General features: G+C 41.6%; 2 protein-coding genes across 4 annotated transcripts in view; both read left to right on the forward strand.

The window, feature by feature from the left end:
• ttc39a (tetratricopeptide repeat domain 39A) overlaps nucleotides 1-1,716 on the forward strand; it is a 50,533-nt gene extending 48,817 nt beyond the window's left edge. For all 3 annotated transcript variants that reach the window (XM_084308915.1, XM_084308913.1, XM_084308914.1), the window contains one exon: nucleotides 414-1,716. In XM_084308915.1, the coding sequence (XP_084165041.1) occupies nucleotides 414-528 (115 nt within the window). In that variant the 3' untranslated portion in view covers nucleotides 529-1,716. The remainder of the gene's footprint in view (nucleotides 1-413) is intronic.
• Nucleotides 1,717-4,685: 2,969 nt separating this feature from the next.
• The window catches only part of rnf11b (ring finger protein 11b), a 31,774-nt gene continuing 21,445 nt past the window's right edge, over nucleotides 4,686-15,014 (forward strand). The window contains exon 1 of the mRNA XM_084308920.1: nucleotides 4,686-5,241. Within this exon, the coding sequence (XP_084165046.1) occupies nucleotides 5,113-5,241 (129 nt within the window). The 5' untranslated portion in view covers nucleotides 4,686-5,112. The remainder of the gene's footprint in view (nucleotides 5,242-15,014) is intronic.

Here is a 15,014-nt window from a genome sequence, read left to right on the forward strand (position 1 = left end):
GGTTGGGTAGAGTAGGGTTGTGTAGGGTAGGGTAAGGTAGGGTAGGGTAGCGTTGGGTAAGGTAGGGTAGGGTTGGGTTGGGTTGGGTAGAGTAGGGTTGTGTAGGGTAGGGTAGCGTTGGGTAAGGTAGGGTAGTGTAGGTTTGGGTAGGGTAGTGTATGGTTGGGTAGGGTAGTGTATGGTTGGGTAGGGTAGGGTAGTGTATGGTTGGGTAGGGTAGGGTAGTGTATGGTAGTGTAGGGTAAAACCCCAAAGCCAGACACGTGGAGATATTTCAACACAAGTTACAACAGACATATTGTTTATTTTTAATCAAATGTCTTTTGAGTTTCTCTGTTTATGGTGGTTCATTTAACATGATTGTCAAATGAACCTTCTGCCATGATCACAAATGGTTTTGTTTCCCATTACAGGCAAAATTACAAAAACTACTCCATGGAATCACGGACACACTTCCGCATCCAGGCTGCTTTGCACAAGGCCAAGGGTGATGGAGAGAATGGGACCCACATGCCCTCCAGCCCCTAGTGGCCAGAGAAGGGCACATCAGACCAGAGACAAGTTCCTGTTCTTGCCATCCCATGATGCACCACTCAGCCCGACCCAGCACAGGGCAGTGGGGATGGAGCTCACAGAGCCAGAGCACCATGGGTACATTCGAAAGCTTTCAAAATGCATCCCTTCCTCCGTCCTCGATTCCTCCATGACCCCGGAAACTGAAAAAGTGTCGCCATCATTAAGGCCGTTGCAAAGTTGTAGGAAACACACAGAGGAAGCCTGTGGTTTCCTCACTCATCTCCTCCAGGATACTTTTGCGTGTCCTCATGCGGAAGTGTTTTTCAACAGATCTCTGACGTAGCCTCTTAAGTGTATAAAGCTCCTCCCACAAACACCACTTCAAAATGGCATGCGAGTGAACATGGATGTTCCATTTCTTCTAAACACGCTCATTTCCTCTGCCTCTTCTCCTCACATCTCTTCCTCATTTCCCTGTGACGTTTCACTGAGGAATTCAAGGAAGAGACACAAGGAAGAGACAAGCACACTATAAACATTTGGAATGGACCCCATATAAGCCCCACTACCAAATAACGGACACTAACCACACCCATCCAGCAACATGTAGTTGACTAGCCAGCCATCAAGCTCTCAGCCGCTGCCACTAAATCACCTCAGTGTAAATCAGAAACTACGCAACAAAACGACATGACCAGATATGACATGGCATAAAATTGTATAAAGTGACATTGCTGGTTCCTGGCTGTACTGTATATGTACTGCTACGTTTTGCTACTGTATCTTATATCACAGTCAGGTCTAATTAACATAGAGTGAGATTTACTTTTGATCTCCTGGGCGTGTCATGTCATCTCATGATCCAATTTCTCAAAATGTCAATGGAGAGTCGGTTTACTGGGCGCCGCCATGATTAATGATCTGTTGAAATGTTGGTGTTGAGTGTTTGGCAAATAATTGGTCTGCATTTTATGTAAAAATACTTCTAAATAAGTGAAATAAAATGACATGACGTACCGTCACTTGGGAGATCAAAAGTTAATTTCAGGGGCGACTAGGTGGTGCAGTGGGCAAGGCGCTCACCACCAATGCAGGAGACGCTGGGTTCGAGCCCAGCTCTCCGCATTGCTATCAGCTTGGCTGGTCGTTCATACTAATACAATTGGCAGTATTAGGGGGTGGGAAGCTGATGGGTGGGGATCGGACGTTGTGGACAGCGACTCCTACAGGTTGGTTGGTGCGCCTGCGCAGCAGAATCAGGAAGCGACGGGGGCGGCGTGCCCTCCCACGCAGACCCCCGACGCTGAGAGATTGCGTTGTGCAGGTGAAAAGATGCGACGGCTGCTTCCTCGAGTACCGGAGGGGACACGTGATGTAAGGCTTCGTCCACATTGCAGCCGGCTTGTGGGAGGCATGGCCTAACAACGTCCGAGACAGGGGAGGGTAGAATTGGACGATACGAAATTGGGATGGGAGAAAAATAGAAAAATGGGAGAAAAAGTAGATAAAAAAAAAATAGTTAATTTCAGTCAATGTTAATTTGTCTGGCTGTGATTTAAGATAGCAAAAGCGTAGCGGTACATACAGCCGGGAACCACGTGACGCAGCATGACATGAATCACGATACAATATGACACGACAGCACAACACAGCAGAGTGTGATACAACACAACACAAGACAGGTTCACAGGCTATTCACCACTATTACAAGATGTTTCATTTGAGTTTACAGATTTTATCTCCGTTTAGAGTGTTTGATCAAAAGCTATGTGGCCAACTAAGATATGACATATTGATGTCTTTGATTGACCATGTATGTTTTCTGGTATTTAATCTCCTGTTCCTCCTGAGATTTATTTTTGTTCCCAATGAATCTCTTCTCTCTCCTTCACCCTGGACTCTTTTGACACGTACAGAAAACGAATTTCATGGTGTGGAATACTTGTTTTATCCTTTTGAAAGAATAACTGTCTGCATTACCCAAATTATTGTTGTATTCATAGTCTCAAACACTGACCTCTGCACAAAACTGTGTAAATCAGGTTAAAAGAATATCTTATATATATATAAATATATATAATATATAAATATCTTCAGACTTCAAATGGGGGTTCTTTTGTGTGTTTATTTATTAACTACATATGGCGCCTTTTACTAAATTGTCCCGTTTAAGAGGACAGATGAATGTGTCTTTTAGAAAGGCAGACTCCCTCCTTTTCTCCTACTGGTGTGTGGGACTGGCTCCAACAGTACTTGAGTTTGAACAAATAGGCCCTGTGTGTTTGAGCCTGCCTGCTTGTCTTCCCTGTTGCATCTAGTGAGTAAAGAAGTGTTGAATGACAACCACTATGGGTCTTTCTGCTTTATAAAAGCCTACTACTGCTCCTATATCAGCTATGCTAGACTAGACCCGCCTATAGAAGGACTTGTACATCATATAGTTATAATCCTGTGTATCCTTAAATTATATAATTATAAGCTGTAAATGACAGATGTTTATTTGTAATAATGAGACACAAAAGGGGTCACCTTTCCTCATGGTCATTGTTTGTTAGGCTATTTCAAGTTGTCTGTCCAGTAACAGAGTATGTAAAACCTAAGGACTCAGATGGCATCTCAAATGTCGGAATTAGAGCCCTGTTGATTTATTCATGATTAGAGTGAGGTTTGGGGTGAAAGAATTGACCAGGAGTCAATTTAGACTTTTCTAAATGGTGGAGGAAATGTGTAATTTACGTTGCTTTAATGATTATGTACATCTGGGATATTCAAGTGTTTTATTTATCTTTGGTTTAAAGTGTTTTTCCTTTTGGTTTTACTGATATAAAGAAATTCCAAACAACTTTAGTGGCACTGTGATGTTTACAGTCAGTGTATTCTATGGGGCATGGCTATACTGAGCAGAATGACATTCCTGTACATACTGAATGTTACTTTTGTAATTTAACATTAAACGATCAAATAAGTTACTCAAATCCATCCCTTGTGTTGTGTTGCTTAAGGTTACAATTTCTTTATTACTTGCTATAGGAGCCAAAGCACTCATGAGTTATACCTTATTTCTATTGGCTTAGTTGCCTACACTGTTAAAAGTCTACATTTCAGAATACAATGGGGCTTAGCTGTATATTTAGGTTATTATATTATATGAGTTTATATGTTTATTTTTATAACCTTACATTGAAACGGCATTAGGAATATTGATTGGATTTAGATAGTCATTGAACCGTATTATTTGTCATAATAGAACATTCTAGAACATTTGTGATGTCACAGTATGATGTCATAATCAAACATTCTAGAACATTTGTGTATCTATATATATTCAACAATTCTCCCGGGGTTCCCCCTCTTGGGGGGGCCCTCCAAGAGAGGAGATGATGTTTGTATTGTGATTGTATGACAAGAGGAGCAGAGAAGAAGGAGACAGAGACGATAGAAATGTGTTTTGAAGATGAGAAGAAGAAGAAGAGGAGTGTAAACTTTCTCAAGTGTGGGCGAAGCAAGAATTGCGGAGGGCAGTAATACGCCACGATGCGTCTACACTGCCGGAAATTCAAATAAGAAGAAGAAGAAGAAGAAATATTTGCACGAAAATGTACATGCAATTTATTTAATTGGCACTATTTTTTAAATCTTTGCACAAATCATTATTATGTATTCTACTAGAACACTGAGATGTGATTATATCAGGGATAATATAGTAGTAAAGTATAGATATAGACAGTTGCACTGTAATTATGTTGCTATGGAACAATTTGGACCGGTCAGTAGTTATTACATTAGCAAACATTGCCACAGGAAATTAACTTGGGTCTGTTTAAATTAGAATGTTTATGTTGTCGAGATTAAACTGTCCATAGTCTATTTATCTCATTAATAAATACTTTAAAGGGGCATCTGGAAGACCAAGAAATAACGTGTTACTTTGGAGAATGACATGTGATATTTTGATGCATACAGATACAGTAGATACATGATGGTATCATGTTCAGCCCTCTGTGTTTATGTTTTTAACAAACGGCAATGTGCTCCGTCATCTGATTGGTGGTGGATGAGAGCTTCCGTGGTGAGGAAGGTAGCTCATTGGTCAGTTTCCTTGTGGGCGGTGCTTCGTGTTGCTACATCACCACCTTCCCTCGTCTGTAAAGTGGAAAGTCCCTGTCAAGGTGTCTGCAGTCACAACACGGCCATTAGATTTGTCCTTTTGTGCGAATAATATCAGTAATTTAGTCGCATTACAACCAGCCTCGCGGGTCACACGAATGCATATGTGTTCGATTCAGTCGTCGTGTTGGCTCGCTAGAAATGTTCTTCCGCGAATGCTAGCTTGTGATAATAACAGGCTATAGCTCTTTGTGTAGCTAACGTTAGCTGAGAGCTGCAGGATGGTTTGTTGTTGTTGAACTGCAGAGCTCACCCGTCGCCTGGCAGGGGAGATTTCTTTTGTGTATCTTTATCTACACGGACACACTGTGTAAATCTCCTTTTACATTTCGCTAATTTCTGCTGAAATCAAGGGAAAGTGGCCCGTTAGAATCTACTCGGTAGTAAAGAAGCGACACAGAGAGAGGAGGGAGTTTGAAGAGGACGGCGATGGGAAACTGTCTGAAATCTCCGACCTCCGATGATATTTCTTTGCTCCACGAATCGCAGTCGGACCGAGCGAGTTACGGGGACGGGAGCGGGACTGACCCCGACCAGGAGCCGCCGCCCCCCTACCAGGTAACTCGCAATCCACGGCAACTGTTCAAGTGTTTTGTTCAATAACGTTAACAATGTTTAATAAGAAAGTTGTGTCTGCCTTGTTATGAACCACTGAAAGGGACATATTTGACACCAAAAACATTCATGCCAATCTGACAACACGATGTATGATGAATTGAAAATGCGGGACCCTGATGTAAACAAGACGAAAGTCTTTCTCTGGTCTGCATCCCCTTAACAATTGTATGTATTGAGCTGTACTGTACCCATTCTGCAATCTGTTAATAAAGTTTTCAATCAATCAATAAGCTATGCCTATTGTTTACAAATCCAACATCACCCTTGCCCTGCACCAGTTAGCGCAGCTTTACTGACCATGTCCCCTGCCTGCTTTCACACTAATCCTCTTTGTTCCTTCCAAAGGGCATGTCTGTGTGTGTGTCCAGTGTCCACGAACTTGAACCTTCACTAAGTGACCATAACATAAGCAAATGTCGTCATTATAATTTTTCACATGGCCAACATTTGTAAGCTAGTGGTTCTGATCAGCCAGTAATACGAATATAATTTTTATGAATGGACACCAAACAACTTCAGTCGAGCTCTCAATCATCTCTGGTTGGTTGGTTACTGGGTAGTCACATACTGGGTACAATATACAACATATTTTGCAACAAAGTCTGAAAGGTATGCACAGTGCAAAAACAAACCTTACCATACTGTAGTTCCCCCAATAAAGGAAAAAAAGTTTTGTAAAGGAATGACATGTCACAACTTTCTCAGCTGGTAGCTTCATCAGTCCCCTCTGGGGAAAATACTTTTGTCTGGGCTCTTTATTTCCAGAAAGAAAGGGTAAATATGAAGGCTGGTGTTGCCACATTGTCTCTGTGTATTTGTTTCTGTCTCTAGAAATATTTGCCATGTGTTATGCAAGTTCTTGGCAGGGAGTTTGCGTGTCACTGGGTTAAGCTAAGCCGTATCTGTAGATTTAAGATAAGTGTTATTAGAGCATGGCTAGCCTTGGTCAGTGCAGCACAAGAACCCTGTCATTACTGGTTGTAGGAGGTTACTTTATTGTAAATGTCAGCTTAACAGCTTGCCCAACTAAGCACAAGAGCCTAAAGTGTTTAGTTGTTCGAGCAGCTATACAATATAGCTGAAAACAAACCTACCATATTGGTCCAGATTCTGCAGAAGACGGGACAATCGGTCAGTCTCTCCTAGTGCTCTCGGAGCAGGAAATGTACGTTTTTGTCCAACAGCCCCGTTAGGCAATTACTTCCAAAATCCACCAGCCACCTTTTACTATTTTAACATTCAAACTGAATTCAGAAACAAAAGAAACCTCCAAATGGGGGTTGGTTACCTGCCAAATGGCAGATAGATTAGACAAATTTAGTTATAGTATAGTATAGGCCAAGCTGGTGCCTTGTGTGAATTTCCCTCCCCGACTGCAGACGTTTGGTCTTTTCATCAAGACTCCAGGGACAGTCTGGATCAAGCCATGCCAGGGACAGGAGTGACCGTGCAACATCTTGACAACCCAGGCCGTGTGTTTAGTTACCTGCCTAGTCAATTGCTTTTGTCCAGAATGTCCCTGGAGTCTCTCCTGAAAAGATTTGTGCAGTTTGGAACCAGAAGTAGAGTTTTGCCTTCACAATTATGCAACCACAAAGGGTCTATAACTCTGAATGTCAAAAGCGTGTGGATGGTTGACTGCCAAGAACCCACCAACTACTGGCACAACTGGGTGCTTACTGCTTGCCTACTTCTACTGAGCATACTGAGGGAGGCTAGCAGACTTCATCCAACTGCCGCATACCAATGTCGGCTACCAATACACCAAATATTGGTGGTAGTTTGGGCAGTGATTTTTGGAGTTGCAGTAGGCAACTTCAGAGAAATTGGCAAGAGTGAGTTTACCTGCCCAGCAGAAATGGAGCAAGCTCTCCATCACTTTTCAATCTCATGCATGCGCATGCACAAGATTGAAAATGTTGCGCTTTGACTCTAACCCTGTTTAGGAAACAGTCAAGTGTCTTCAGAAAAGCCTAAGCCGTGGACTGTGTTCAGAGAGTCATATAGTATGTAATCTGTTAACACTTAACACAGGAAGTTCGAAGAAACTTTAGTAAAAGAGGGTGAACTAATTCCAGCCTGCTTATAAAGAGCTCTTTCAGACCCCTCTGCTGGGACAGCGAGCACAGTGATGATCAGTACCGCCAGCATCTGAACTTGGGCTGAGGACACGGGACACACTTGATTGTTTAGAGGCTCACATCGTTTCACTTTATTTTAACCAGGATAATCCACTCAACATTGTGACTGGGTTCCAGAGTTGAAAGGAACAGAGTCTTGAGCACATTGAAAGGAGGACATTAAAAAAAATGTAGGTGGCCCATAATGTCAAATTATAATGGCCTGACATTCAGCAATTTTTTCCCATTTAGCTTTCAGGTCCAAACATTAGATTTGCCTCGTCAAAGGAGCACTTTTCCAATTCAAATTGTTTAGACCTGGGCGAATCTTAATCTACCTGGACAGATCCCCGAAGCAGAGCATGGGCTGATGTGGTTGAACTCTCAAGACGCAAAACACATTATCATCTGTATGGTGGTTTGAAGGAAGGATGATGATGGCATGGATTAAATCATCCCTCTGAGCCCAGCACTTAGGCCAGTAAAACAATTTCAAAGTCTTCCCCAAGTGATTTAGCATCTAGCTGCTAATTGCCTGTGGGTGTTTGTCTTATTTTTAATTTCACCTTTATTTCACCAGGTAAGAAGCTTGAGCTCAAAGAGCTATTTTTCTAGCAACACCTGACATAAAACAACAACAAACTTAAAGTCAAGAACAACCATACAGGACAGTAAATTAACATAGACAAAGGACAAAAAGATTAAGATAACAAGAGCAAGCAGCAGGGGGGGGTTACAAGGGATTGATTGAGAGGGAATAATTCCAAGGTATTTGAAAGTAAAAACAATTTCAAGAGTAATTCCCTGACATGTAGTTACAGCAGACCGGGAATGGGGTTTCGCTTTTTATTTAGAAAATACCATTTTGGTTTTAGTACTAGTTTAATGCTAAAGTCTTAGCTGCAGAAGTTGGGTTTCTATTTGTTTAAAAGAAGCTTGTAAATTGTTTTTATTTAGCCAGATAAAACATTAAGAACAGGTTTCTTATTTACAATGTCGATCTGGTCCAAGAGGCCCCAAAAGGAGTACAAATATATATATATATATACACATACATACACATACACACTAGGGCTGAACGATTAATCGATTTTAAATCGAAATCGCGATTTGGAATGATGCAATTATCAAAAACAAAAAAAACGCTATATATACGGTATATATTTTAATTAATTTAACCAGGAAGTCGCATTGAGATACAAGATCGGTTTGGGAGAGGGAGGTAAGGGGTTTTACGTTTTAGATTGTGTGTTGTGAAGTTTAGACTTCAGAGAGGGAGAGTAAAGTATAGAAAAAAAGGTACCGTTGGGTATTGGTATCGATTCCCAGGTAAAAAGAAACATTTTCAGGCTCGGTGTCCTGAAAAGACTTACCGCGTAGGCCAGATGCAAGCCACATTTTACAATAAACCTCTGTGGGGCTGCTTAAAAAATAAATTATAATCGCAAATTGAATTGCAATCGCAATATCTGTCAGAAAAATTGCAATTAGATTATTTCCCAAAATCGTGCAGCCCTAATACTAATACACACCAACAACAAAATAAAAACAGTTAAGAATCATACACACAAGCAAATAACAAACAAACACATGCACAGCCTATGTACAAAAGAAATAAACGGGAGGATTAGGGGGGGTGAAAGTATGTGTGTGTGTGTGCATGCATGCAAACGGATGCGCGTGTCTAGGTTGGGGTATGAATGAGTGCTTGTATGAATGAATGAATGAATGAAAACTTTATTAACAGATTGCAGAATGGGTACAGTACAGTACAGCTCAATACATACAATTGTTAAGGGGATGCAGACCAGAGAAAGACTTTCGTCTTGTTTACATCAGGGTCCCCCATTTTCAATTCATCGTAACATATATGACATACATGACATACAGATAGACAGTACTGCTCAATCTATACATTTATGACATACCAGATTTGCAATTACAGTACTGTTTGTGATACAAAAAGAGTCCAGAAAGAAAAGAGTATGTACATTAGGCGTGGAAACTGTACATTGGATTGGGTAGGTGGGGGTGGGGGGGGACTGTACATTGGAGGTGGTTGGGTGGGTGGGGGGGGGGGGGGGGGTTGGTTAGGAGTGGGGGGGGGGGGGGGGGGGGGTTCGTTAGGAGTGGGGGGGGGGGGTTGGGTAGGGGGGGGGGGGGGGGTTGGGTAGGAGGGGTGGGTGGGGGACACTGTACAACTGTACAAACAACACTGTACATTGGATTATTGACAAGACCATACTTGGTAATTTACTGTACATTGGAGGGGGTTGTGTTCGGACATTTACAGGGGCCAGTTTCGGGTTGCAGTCTCCCTTAGGTGTTTTAGGTGTATGTTGTGTGTGTTGGTGTATGCAAGTGTGAAACTGGGGTATCAGCAAGAGCAGGGGGGATCTACTAAGAGTGTGTTGAGTATTTTCTTGAAGGCAGTCAGTGAAGTAAGAGCTGTAAGTTTAAGGGTGTCTTGAAAAGCGTTCCAGTCATAAGCTGCTGCAAAGTGAAAGGAGTTTTGGCCGAAGGTGGTCTTGGATCTTGGGATGTTTAATTTGATGAGTTCACTTGATGGTAAATGGCTGCTTTTTTATATAGCGCTTTTATCCAAAGCGCTTTACAATTTGTTCCTCACATTTTACCCATTCACTCACACATTCACTCACACATTCACACACCGACGGCGGAGGCAACCATGCAAGGTGCCAACCTGCTCATCGGGAGCAATTAGGGGTTAAGTGTCTTGCTCAAGGACACATCGACATGCTGCCCGGGATCTTGTGCCGTAAGTGCTATGAATACTCGGCAGCTTGAGACAAAAGTTCCTGCACAACAATAGATTAGTGTCATCCGCATAGTAATGAAAATTAGCATTGGGTACATCCTTACCTAAGTCATTTATATAAATTGAACAATAAGGGGCACAACATGATCCCTGTGGCACCCCCTTGAGGACAGACAGGACATTGGAGGTACAACCATCAACTTTAACAGATTAGGTCCTGTCAGAGAGATGGTTACAGAACCGGCCAACAGTGGAGTCAGACAACCCTACACCAATTAACATATGCCTCAAAATGTCATGGTCTACCATATCAAAAGCCTTGAAGTCGATAAACAAAGACGCACAGTCTTACATCACTGTGGAAGACGAGGAGGAAGACTGGGATACAGCTCTATTGGCGGGGCAGCAGTAAGTCGTGTTTGTGTGGCCATGCCCATGTGTCTGTATGCGAGAGTGTTGCAGGCCGACACGCTGTGCGTGGTGATTTGGAAAGCAGCTGGTGAGAAGAGTGCTGACTCATCGCTGTGGGAAGGGGAGATAAGCACCCCTGTGTTTGCGTTTTACAGGCAGAATGTGTGTGTGTGCGTTTGTGTGTGTGTGAAGCCTACGGCCCCCTGGGACAAACTCTCCCCCCAGTGATGGGAGCAGTGACGGGACTTTTTATTGATCACATTCAGTCTGACACAAAGACCATTATGCCACTGTCAGCTTGCTTTACGGCCTGACCCTGTTGGCTGGAACACCTTGCAGACATGAAAAGGCTCACTCTTGCTTTTTGTGTGTTTCCTAGCTCTCTTGCACCATTAGTGTTTCTCCTCTACTCTCTCTCTCTCTCTCTCTCTCTCTCTCTCTCTCTCTCCCCCTCCCTCACTTTGTAAGTGAGTGTGAGGAGGACTAGAGGTCAGAGAAGAGATCCTAGACTCTGTAAAGCAGCGGCTGTTTTTGTACAGAGAAAAGACTGAATCTCCCTTCAGAGATGCCGGTAGTCCTGGGGGATTCACACATGACGCACACACACACACACATGTATAATAGTCTATCACACCGCTGTCCAAGATGGAAGTCCTTCATTCCAACACCCATCAGACTTTATAATGCATCACTGTGCCTCACTGCATCACTGAGCACAGGGTGACAGTACTATCTTCCTGGACTTTTACTTTTAGACCGACATAGTACAATTTTACACTTACTGTATATTCTGGATATTTTTACTGTATATTTTATATTAGAATATAGGACATTTTATATTAGTATATTTTATATAGGAAATGTATATCCTGGACCATATTTTATTCTTAGGCTTATTTTTATTCTTATTCATGACTTTTTGTTTTTGTCTACCTAAATGTTTACTGTGAGCGATTTGTAGTGCCAAATTTCCCTCAGGATGAGTAAAGTATTTCTATTCTATTCTAAGATGCTTGTTGTCATCAGTATTTCACTTTGAGCCAAACCAGCTCACCAAGAAGAACTGAGGAAAGAAGGTTTTTGGGGCTGCTTTCTAATGAGCTGTCAGACCAGGGGAAAGGTGGAGAGGGGGGCATTACTAGAAGGAGGGAGGGAGCAGATGATAATAATAACAATAATAACGACAACAATAATAATTATAAGGATACTCGAAGACACTTTACAAAGGAAAGCCACGTAAGGAGAGTTACAGCACAGCAGAGCACCCTAATGACGAATAAGTTATTATTAACACTTTCCGTGCCAGCAGGGGGAGCCAAAAATATCGCTTGAGTGCCAGCACTGTAGTCAATGGGAGGGCGATCACATTTGCGAACGCATAAACTATATCTTAAATTATGGCTATGTGTCTAATACGCCCGTCGCTTATCAATGACTTGTTTGCAGTCAACATTGTCGAAATGGATTGTTTTTTAATCGGTTCATTTCCGTTTTATACCATTTTGAAAAACGCTCGTTTTTTTTAACTTCCAAAAAAAAAAATCTGTGATAATAGCTCTTTAGTGGAATACACAAAACACGTTGTCATTTTTCGGCCTATTTATGAATCGTTTTCAAATAAATCCTAGATTATCGATAGTATATGTGTACTTATGCACGCTAGAGAAGCGGGCTGAAAAATCGATTATCTTATTTCCTGATTGACACACACACACTCACAGCCACACTCGCATATGGGACACGCTGAGATATAGGTGAAAAGAGCTCTGATTATCCCAAGACTGGTAAAATAGATTCCTTACCTCAGATCAGATGTTCTCCAAAAAGATTATTTCAATTCCTGATCGCCATTCCAAATATCGATCGCGTTTATTGATCCAATGCTGGGTACTGGAAATACAGATTCCACGCTGTTCTGAGGGTCGGCGAAGACTGCAATCGGCTCGGATTACATGCCTGACAAGTAAAATGTGGATTCCGGACTTTCTTTTACCCATGCGTTTTCATTCAATCCAATCCAAAGGGTGCATTACCATCCGGCAGACGATAGGGGGCGGTATTTTCCCTGTTCAAATTCAGACAGAGTCCCAGTGGTAACGTGAGGCTAGATTGATGAAAAATGAATGGAAATCGATAATAAAAAATAGTGATTAAAAACGAGATTTCTCGTCTGTTGGCACTCAACGCATGGCATGAACTAACAAGATTTCTCGTGGCTGGCACTCAAAAGTGTTAAGTGCTGGTGTGGCAATCGGAGCACTGAGGGACAAACAGGGCTTTGTACTGCTGGTCATTCACATTGCCTGCAGTGCTGGCCCTGGGCAACACATGGAGCTACACACGCACACACACAGTAGATTTCACTCATACTCGGCTCTAGACCATCAACTCCACTGACCTCCACTGATTCCTCATCTCCTCTCCTAATCTCTTAGACTTTACTTATTTTTTACAGTAAAATCTTACAATGAAAAGCTAGTGAGACTCGGCTCAGGTCTGCAGAGTATTTATTTAGGTACTACACTGCTCTGTAGGGTTGCAAACTTTCAGGGAATATTCAAAGGTGGACATTTTCCATGGGATTTAAAAGGGGAATAAAATTGATATAGGTATTATTTGCACAGGCTGTATATTTGTCATATGCACATATTAAGCAGACATAATTGCAAAGCTTTCTGATCGAAATAAAGAATTAATAAAAAAATAAAATCAACAATGTTGTTGAGTTGAATTAAATGAGTTTGCTCTTTCCATTGAGGTGTGAATGTGTGTAACTACGAGTGTGAAGCAGGGCGTTGCTGAAAAAGAGCATCTGTGCTCAGCTAACCTACCCTGGGTAAATAAAGATATAAATGTAAATATTGTATTATATATTGTATTGTCGTGCTCTACATAATTGATGGGAGAATGCACTGTGCATGAAGAGGGTTATAATTCTACTGAATAGTCTAAGGCTGCGGTTACACTATAGCCAAAACGAAGCGTTTCATTTAGCTTTTCAGAACGCTGTGTATTGGCAGGCAAGTTAGACGTTGTTTTGTCTCGTGAGCACCGAGTGATGTATATACATGTAGTACAATGCCAAAGCAGTAGGTGGCGATGTAGTTCAAACATGAAGGCCATTTTCAACCAATCAGAAAGGTTGAACGCGTCACTACACTTCCTGCTCAAAATCAGAAAGCCACCATCTTTAACACATTGACGACCGGCCCTCGCCATCTAATGTGGCTGGAGGACAACGCTTTGTAAACAAACCGATGTACTTTTGGATAGCTATATATATACTTTATAGTATTGCTATCTGTCCATTCTCATTGTCACTTGAGTGCATAAACCGTGCCTTCATAATGGCTTAAAGAAAATAAAAATCCATCGGTTAGTTGTAGGGCTGGGCGATATGGCCTAAATATGATATCACGATATTTTCTGACCTTTCGGCGATACACGATACACATCACGATGTTTTTCTTTTTTACCCCAAACAATTCATTATGAGGCTTACCAAGACAGTATTTGATTTTGCAAGCTAACATTAAAGACAAAATAAAATACCCATGCATTTAGCATTTTTATATTAGATTTAGATTATTAGATTATATATTGCATATATTTAGCAATGAGATATTATATGATTTAGATATGAAATATGATGAATTGAAAATGGGGGACCCTGATGTAAACAAGACTAAAGTCTTTCTCTGGTCTGCATCCCCTTAACAATTGTATGTATTGAGCTGTACTGTACCCATTCTGCAATATGTTAATAAAGTTTTAAATCAATCAATCAATCAATCAATCAATCAATCAATAGCATTTTAATGAAACTACTGTATATATGTATGTCTCTAAATGTTTTGATGAATTGAAAATGGAGGACCCTTATGTAAAAAAGTCGAAAGTCTTTTTCTGGTCTTCATCCTCCTGTACTGTATTGTACCCATTCTGCAACCCTTTAACAAAGTCTTCACTCATTCATTCTGACGGAAACATATAATTTTGATTGACAGTCGAGTCTGCCAATTACGTCACAGCGCTTGCACCCGCCCTGCTGTTCTTAGCACCAATCGGCAAGCTCCTAGCTTTTTACTTCCTGAATGTCCTGTGGCTGAACAACGTCAACAAGGCTACTAATGTTAGCTCCCTGCGGCCGTCGAGTAGGAGACCAGTGCTAAACAGGATGACTAAATGAGGCATAATGATTTTACTACAACGAATGTTATAATAAAAGCCTTTCCATACATCTGTCTGATTGAAAACTTTATTAACAGACCGCGGAATGGGCATATCTCAGCACGGGCTGAGATATGAACGAGTAACGTGTGGACAGATTGACGCGACACAATCCTCTTGGGCAAAACATCACGATATCCACGATACGTTGAAAAAGTGTATCGTTAATGAAC

This window comes from Notolepis coatsorum (assembly GCF_963971535.1).
Source record: "Notolepis coatsorum genome assembly, chromosome: 2".
Taxonomy (NCBI): domain Eukaryota; kingdom Metazoa; phylum Chordata; class Actinopteri; order Aulopiformes; family Paralepididae; genus Notolepis; species Notolepis coatsorum.